Here is a 9,265-nt window from a genome sequence, read left to right as displayed (position 1 = left end):
TCATGCAATATTAATTTAGTATTGCTTGATTTTGACCATCAAAAGATATTGTAAAAATATTCTATAGGAAATTCTCACAATATCATTGACTTAAGTGTATACCCTTAAATTAATTATTTATCAAGTACCAAATTAATTATGTCACCTATAGGGTGGTCACAATTAAATTTACTATAAAATAATTATAATAATGAGTTCAATCAAGTAACCGAAACAATGTAGCCCTCCTATAGGGAGACCAATAAAATTGGCACGAGGCATACATAATTCTTATTAATGGACTAATAAGGGAGACCGTGGGTTTATTTAAAATATATCATCTCACACTTAATATTTAAATTTAATTTTGGGTTTTATCCGATTAATAAAATCATGAATATTTTAACTCTTAAAATAGTTCAATTATTAATCAAAATATTTATTCTCTAAAAAATAGAATAAATAAAATTTTATGCATGACAATATAGTACCTAAAGTGGTGTTTATGCAATCTACATGGCATGATCATGAATGACAATTCATTTCGTAATTAAAGCAATAATTAACCAAGAACAAATTTATGGCCCAACCTAGACAACAAAATTAAAGATCTAATTGGACCCAACTTGGCCCAATCCTTCAATTTAAATAACTTTCCAGCCCAAGTAATTAATCCAGCAAATCGGATCTGACCCGAAAGCCCATGACCCAAACTCGCGACCCAGAACCCGCAACCCGTCTTCTGCGACCCGTTTTCTACAACCCGTCTTCTGCGACCTAAAAAAAATGCCGTCGCTGCGCCGCCGCTGGAGTCGCCGGAAACGTGCGATCGTGAAAATCTCCACCGCGCCAGTCATCGGGAAACCACCGAGACACCATATCCAATTCAAAATCGGAAAAACAGATGCCCGATTTCCAGATCTAGCGCCGAAAAATTGAAGAATTTCACATCTCCTCCGCGCCGCTCCACCGTGAAGAACAACGCGTGAGAAGGACCGGAAATCACCTTCGCGTTCATCCCTCATCCTCGCGGCCGCGTTCTTCTGATCGTGCGATCCAGATTTGCATTTCCATGGAGGTTTTTCGAAATTACAGAAATGTCCCTGTCGATATGAAGAAGATGCACTCTGGTGCCTGGAATCCTTTGGACGAAATTTCATTCTGGTCCTTATAGTTTTAATTGAATTGCATCCGCCCTCCAGTTCTTTAATCAGAGAGAGAAAAGCCCAAATCCGAAAAAATACAATAAAATTGCACGAAAATAACAAGGGGAAACATGGAGTCGTAATCCACCCTTTGGTTACAGACTCGAAAATATGAAATACAATTTCACCAAAAAACTAAGGCCATAAACCGTTCAAAAATTTAAATCAATCCATTCAAACCACAATCACATAAATCTAACACCGCTTTAAACTAAAACATGCATAAATAATTAATTAATTCGAAATACGCAAAACAATATCAAAACCCGTGGCTCTGATACCATATGTTAGCCAAGATTGAGAAGATCGGATCACAAAAATTAATTTCTTGTGATTCCAATCAACTCTTCTTCACAGGATCGATTGTTCTACGTATTTAAAACGAATTGATCAATTACAACACACAGATATTAGAGATTACCTTTGAAGCGTGTTTCCGATCTTTCTCTGTACTAGATCTACGCTCCAAACCTCCAAGCCTTCTCCGTATTCTATCAAACTCTTAACGTAGGATTGTGTGTGGTCACAAGTTACAATATCACACACACACACACACACACACATATATATATATATATATATATATATATAATATTTGTGATATCTTGTAACAAAAAGATAATGACGATATCTTTTAAAATATAAATTTAAATAGACAAAATATATTATTCCATATCTAGAAGATTTGATGATAAACTTCCAAGTAATATTTTGTCCGGATAAATTTATCCCACATATACCATAAATTATAACTCATATAATTTATCCGAGTTTATATTAGAGCCACCAAAAAGACCTAGTTGGATTCAATTAAATTAAGCTCCAATAAATTAATTTGATCCAATCAACTCATGATTAATCAAAATAATTTATTAATCTTATTCTACTCCACTAAAAGAATAAGATTGAACTCTCAGATTAATTGATATTACTGAAGCACAAAATCAATAATTCTATCCTCTGATTTATCGACCCAACAAATATGAACATGGTTGAGCCGTCTCACGAATAAAAATTTTCGATATCATCTCATAAGAGACTTACTCTAAAATTTTGCATCTTTTATAATATATCGATTATTAAAAGCAAAAGATGACACTTTGGGGATATGTTGTAAATTGATTGAGATCAAAATTGTGAACCACAGAAAAAGAGAATCCCCAAACAAGATTTATCGATATTTTTATTTGAATTTAAGCCACCATTGTTGCAGCTGAGCATATATGGACCCATTTTTTTGTCACAAAGATGGGGACAATGGCGTGCATGCATCATCCAAAACTTTCTCTAAATCTTGATCCGATCCAAACGGGTTTTTCCTTGAAAAAATAGGGGTAATTTCGTGGGATAGCCCTTCAAATTTATAGTCGATGAGAAAGGTAATAAGCTTGGCATAGAAATTACTAGGGAGTAATGGAGTATAGAAATTCACGTATTAAAAAACCTAATTACTGTGAAGTTAATTTCAAATTAAAAAAATTAAATGGATATCTTGGTAAGGGACGTACCAAATAAAAAAAATTTGTAACTGACGATGGTCTCGTACAATATATAACAAATAAAAAATATAAAAAAAAGGTGAAATATTGAGTTGGCTTAATTTTGATTTTGATAATCTCATTTCAGATGTACTCTTTGTTGCATTTATAGTTGTTTTCGAATGCCCCAAAAAGAATAATATGCGCCACACCAGTGCATTAATGCAGCTTTAAGTCCTAAGAGACGTGGCATTACATTCTACACAAAAAGTGGCCATACAATTATCTTGGAAAATGAGCTCAAATATCCCAAAAGTTTTTGAATGATCGAACGTTTGTCGTGTTATTAAAAGTTATAATCGATAATAATGGTGAAACTCAAATTTTTTAAATCGTACATGAAGAGAAATAATATTGTCGAGTTTAATAGAATTATAGAATTAAATTATTTCCCTAACTATGTCCTTTCGAATTGATTTAAATTAAGTATGATAATATTATGTGATTTTGCCTTTCTTATCTTTCCTTGTTTAATAGGTTTCCTTATGTGATAAGACTCTCATCTATAAAAGGAAGATCAAGGAATTTGTAGGGTTGGCCGTTTTTTATTCAACATAATACACGCACTTTGCACGTTCAGAATTTCAGAAAAGATCATTATCAACGTTGCTGCTGCATTAAAGACTGTCGATAGCAAGTGTTGCCGTGAATGTTGGGAACACCTTCAGACAACATCTGGGAAGAAGTTGGCCGAAGATTGCTTCTCTTGGATCTACTGTTTGGCAACACATTTTTGGCTTTCTTGTTTTAGTTTTATTCTGGTTATTTGTTTTAGAAAGCATTTTTTTTCTCAACTTGTTGAGGAAATTGATTTTAGTGAGAATCACTAGCGATAGGTTTTTGTTTTTGCGTAAACGATTTGGTTTTTCTAGTGATTAATTTTTGCCATAAGGCACCGCACAAGTATTTATACTTGTGCATATTTAATTATGTTCATCGATTTATTTCAAGTCAATTTGTGTTATAAAAAGTTTCCGCTGCATGTAGATGTTGTCCGAGATGTTGTAACATCTGGCACAACATTTAATTCTGACAAATCACAAAATTACTATTTCACATTCCATACTGATATTTTCATTATTTTTGATATCTGTCGGACAAAATAATCCTTACAAGTGGTATCGGAGCCTACTCTTGATATACTAAGTGCTGATTCTGGTTTTTGTTTTGTTTGACAAAAATATATATAATGGACATCTTGTTTGCAAGCGCGACACTTCGACCACCAGTACTCGATGATACTAATTACAGTCTATGGAAGGTTAAGATAAGATACTACATAAAATCTCTGGATGAACGGGCATGACAGCGTGTCATCAATGGATGGACTCCACCAGTCATGATAGATCAAGAAGGTGACAAACGGCCAAAGCCTGAAACTGACTGGATTGTTGATGAAGTGCAAAATTCAAACCATAACTCAAAGGCCTTGAATGCTATATTCACATCGGTTGACATGAACATGTTCACTTTAATCACAAACTGTACTTCAGCTAAAAGTGCATGGGATATTCTCCAAAGTCACTGTGAAGGGTCTGAGAGTGTGCGACGAACCAAATTTAGGATGCTTACCTCCAAATTTGAGATGATGAGGATGGAAGAATCTGAGAGCATACTCGAGTACGATCGCCGCCTACGGGAAATCGCTAATGAGGCATTCCGTATTGGAGAATCTATCTCAAATGAGCGTCTAGTTAGCAAAGTTCTCCGTTCTCTGCCTGAAAGGTTCAACATAAAAATTTGTGCAATAGATGAGGCTAAGGACACTTCTAAAATGGCACTGGAAGATCTTATCAGTTCATTACGTACCTTCGAGATGAATCTGGACATGCAGAAGAAGGATAAATGTAAGACAATCACACTCCAAGCTTCAAATGACTCCTACAATGAACTCCTTCAAATATCTCAAGAAGTCAATGAGTCTGATCTCTGCGAGGATTCTATCTCTTTTATCACAAAAAAATTCGGTGACTACTTGAAAAGAATCCGAGATAAAAAGAAGGATACGCAACCATCTAAATTTCCTAGCCATTCTGCACTTGAAAAATCACAAAAATACCCTGTCAAGCAACAATTTCAACCAATAAATGAAGGTAAGGGACAATACAATTCAAAAATGTATGATTCTGTGCAGTGTAGGGAATGTAAGGGATTTGGACATTATGCTAATGAATGTGCTAACCGATTGCGAAAGAACAAAGGCTACAATGTGTCACTAAGCGATGAAGAATCCGATGCTGAAGAAAAATCCACTGATGAAGAAAATCAAACCTCGTTGATTGCACTAATGACAGAAAATTGCAGACTGCAAGTAAATCCTTTAGGTGTTGCCCTAGGTGTTGCCACACCTGGCCGCAACATCTGCAAAAACTCGCTATGTTTGAAATCCACAACCTCTGAAAATTTGAGTGGAGATGATAAATCAGAAGCTGATGATGAAGAAATAACTCTTGAAAGTGTGCAAAAACTGTATGAAGAGCTGTTTGAAGATTGGACCAAAAGAAACAAGTTGAACTCAAGTCTTATGAAAGAGAACATTGATCTAAAAGCCGTGGTTGTTAAACTTGAGGTAATCCTAAGCAAAAAGGATTTGGAACTTGGAAATATCAAAGAAGAATTTCAAAAGGCAACTGAAACCTTGTCCAAATTTAATTCGAGCACATCAAAGCTTGAAACCATTCTTTCAATGGGAAGAGATGACAAGAAGGGTTTGAGATTCAAAGACAGTGTGCATGAAACTGGTGAGTCTTCAAAATCCACTGTCTTTGTGAAAGGAAACACTGAAACATTCACACCATCACAGCCTACGCCTTCAATGAAAAGCCTTACTCCTGAAAGACAACCCACTGCACATGTTCCTAAGAATAGAAAAAGAAGGTATGTATGTCATTACTGCTTTAAGCCCGCACATATCAGGCCATATTGTTTTAAACTCAGGGAAGACCGCATGAACCGAAAGTCAAGCCGAATGATGCCTCAGATGTGGCACAACACTTTCCGCAACACCTTCCACCATCGACCTACAGTAAGACAAATTTGGGTCCCAAATGTAAAAGTTCACTGTAATGTTGTTTACACCTCGTTGAAAACTAACACTGCAGGTCAATGGTACTTTGATAGTGGAAGCTCACGCCACATGTCGGGTTCTAAAGAACATCTAATCGATTATGTTGAACAAAAGTGTGGTAGAGTGACCTATGGAGGGGGAGCGAAAGGAAAAATTGTAGGAAATGGTACACTGAATATTGAAGGACTACCAAGGCTTCACAATGTGCTCCATGTTGAAAGATTGAATTCAAATCTGATAAGCATAAGTCAATTATGCGATGATAATTTTCTTGTTAAATTTGATAAACATAATTGTGAAGTCTTCGATGAATCAAATGTGTGTATTATGACAGGCAAAAGGTCCTCAGATAATTGCTATCAAATAAGTGAGGAACTTTCATGCAAGCATGTGCAAATTACCGAACTTGATCTTTGGCACAGAAAACTCGGACATGCGAATTTTAAAACCTTGAAGAACCTGAGTAAGTACGATGCAGTAAAAGGTATGCCTAATATTTCTTCTGGTACACCATATGTTTGTAGGGATTGTCAAAAGGGTAACAGACACACGTGTCTCATCCAGTGTGTTCAACACCTGGGACAACACGATGTCTAGAATTACTACACATGGATCTTATGGGTCCTATGGAAGTTGAGAGCCTCGGAGGTAAGAAATACTCTTATGTGTGTGTTGATGACTTCTCACGTTTTTCATGGGTTAACTTTATTAAAGAGAAGTCAGATACGTTCGATGTTTTCAAAAATTTGATCACAAGAATCACTAATCTACACAGCCTGAAGGTAAGAAGGATCAGAACTGATCACGGTAAAGAATTTGAAAATATTTCATTCTCATCCTTTTGTGACAGGAAAGTTATTTCTCATGAATTTTCAGCACCAAAAACTCCACAACAAAATGGCATTGCCGAACGTAAGAACAGAACTTTGCAAGAAATGGCAAGAGTAATGCTAACTTCAAAGAACCTTGCAAAGCGTTTTTGGGCAGAAGCCCTTAACACGGCATGTCACATTTCAAATAGGGTGTATTTAAGGAGTGGATCAACCATGACCTCCTATGAAATAATTATGGGAAAGAAGCCTAACCTTAGATATTTTCATGTCTTTGGATGTGTGTGTTACACTTTGAATGACAAGGATCAACTTGCTAAGTTTGATTCCAAGAGTGATAAGTGTCTGTTTCTCGGTTATGCCACTAATAGTCGTGCTTACCATATGTTTAATCTAAGAACAAGGACTATTATGGAATCAATTAATGTTGTTTTTGATGACTGTACAGATCTTAAGAAGAAAACAGCTGAAGATGACGTTGAAGATCTTTTGGAGACTCAAATACCACTGGAAAAGACAAATGTTGCTCCAGATGTTGCAACATCCGAGACAACATGTGACACTGATGTCACCGAATCACAGGTAGATGCTAACAGCGATAATGAGGTATTCGATGATGGACCGTGTATTCCAAGCAAAATCCATAAGAACCACCTGTCATCTCAAATCATCGGAGGAATAAATGAAGATGTCCAAACCAGGAAGAAGGATAAAGTTGACTACCGAAAAATGGTTGGACTTGTGTGCATGAGTACTATGTACTCGCAGGTTAGATTTTCATGCTTTTTTATCAAATTGAGCCTGAAAATGTTATGGAAGCATTAAAAGATGAATTTTGGACTAATGCTATGCACGATGAGCTTGAAGAGTTTGTTTGAAATGATGTGTGGACTATAGTTCCACCCCCTGACCATGGCAATGTTATTGGAACAAGGTGGGTTTTTAAAAATAAAACTGATGAGTCAGGAAACATCATTCGAAATAAAGCACGGCTAGTTGCTCAAGGGTACACACAGGTTGAGGGGGTTGATTTCGATGAGACCTTAGCTCCTGTTGCACGCATTGAGTCAATTCGGCTCTTGCTTGCCATTGCATGTTACATGAAAATAAAACTGTTTCAAATGGACGTCAAAAGTGCCTTCTTGAACGGGTTATTGAGTGAAGAAGTACATGTGAGACAGCCTAAAGGATTCGAGGATCCACATAATCCGAATCATGTGTACAAGTTGAAAAAGGCTCTTTATGGCTTGAAACAAGCACCCGTGCATGGTATGGGAGATTGACTGACTATCTTCTTGACATTGGATTTGCACGAGGTGAGGTAGATAAAACACTTTTCATTCAAAAAGCCCAACGTGAGATTCTTATCTGTCAGATCTATGTCGATGATATAATCTTTGGTTCTTCATCACAAAAGCATTCTAATGATTTTGTTGAGTGCATGTCATCTACGTTTGAAATGAGCATGGTTGGTGAGCTAAATTTCTTTCTTGGTTTGCAAATTAAACTGATGCATGACGGAATTTTTTTGTGCCAAAGCAAGTATGCTAAAAATTTGATTAAGAAATTTGCCAATGAAAACACTAAGCACATGAGAACACCTATGGGATCAAATGAGAAATTATCCAAAGATGTTGCGGCCGAAGATGTTGACAACATCTTTTACCGTAGCATCATAGGAAGTCTTCTATACTTGACGGCTAGCCGCCCTGACATCATGTTTAGTGTTTGCTTATGTGCTAGATATCAATCCAATCCTAAAACTTCTCATTTGAAAGCTGTTAAACGTATTTTACGTTACATAGCAGGAACAATTGAATTAGGATTATGGTATACTCACGAAACCAACTCAAACCTGGTAGAATTTTCTGATGCAGATTGGGCTGAGGACTTAGATGATAGAAAAAGCACTTCTGGGGGATGTTTTTATCTTGGCAATAATCTAATTTCTTGGCATAGTCGAAAACAGAATTGTGTTCACTTTCCACTGCTGAATCGGAATACGTGGCAGCTGGAAATGCGTGCACCCAACTCTTGTGGATGAATCAAATGATAGAAGATTATGGGCTTAAGAGTGAATCCTTAGTAATGTATTGTGATAATTCTAGTGCAATTAACATTTCAAAAACTCCAGTACAACACTCTCGAACAAAGCACATTGACATAAGACATCATTTTATTCGAGATCTTGTAAAGAAATGATTGATTCGAATGGAGTTTGTTGATATTAATAACCAACTGGCCTACATATTCACCAAAGCATTGGACTTTTAGAGATTTTCCAACCTTCGGAAATCTCTCGGCATGTGTTCTCTTTGATAATTCATAGATGTTGTCCCAGATGTTACAACATCTCGGAAAATACCTAATTTGCATGTGCATTTCTAGGACTTAGACATTCTGCATCGCATTCATACTGTGATATGATGTGTTGAAACTGTGTAGCATTATCTTCTGATGCATCCACAATTCCTCGTTATCTTTTCAAACTTCACACATTTCCATGTGAACTTGGTCACACAAAGAACTTGAAGATTGGTCACTTGACTCTAACCAATGTGACAAGTCTCCTAAGAAAAATTAAAAAGTAAAGTGATGGGTCTGTGATTAGAAGGAAAGATGGAAAAAGCTACCTAAAGGAGCCCA

General features: G+C 36.3%; 1 protein-coding gene across 1 annotated transcript; it reads left to right on the top strand.

Annotated features, from left to right (window-relative positions):
- Positions 1–4,061: 4,061 nt before the first annotated feature.
- LOC140806769 (uncharacterized) lies at positions 4,062–6,386 on the top strand. Its single transcript, XM_073163305.1, has one exon. It carries the CDS (start codon positions 4,062–4,064, stop codon positions 6,384–6,386), a length of 2,325 nt encoding a protein of 774 aa, XP_073019406.1.
- Positions 6,387–9,265: the final 2,879 nt, after the last annotated feature.

The sequence above is a fragment of the Primulina eburnea genome, chromosome 12 (genome assembly GCF_022965805.1).
Source record: "Primulina eburnea isolate SZY01 chromosome 12, ASM2296580v1, whole genome shotgun sequence".
Classification (NCBI taxonomy): domain Eukaryota; kingdom Viridiplantae; phylum Streptophyta; class Magnoliopsida; order Lamiales; family Gesneriaceae; genus Primulina; species Primulina eburnea.
Note: the sequence above shows the minus strand (reverse complement) of the source record. Positions and strands in the feature narration are given on the sequence as shown.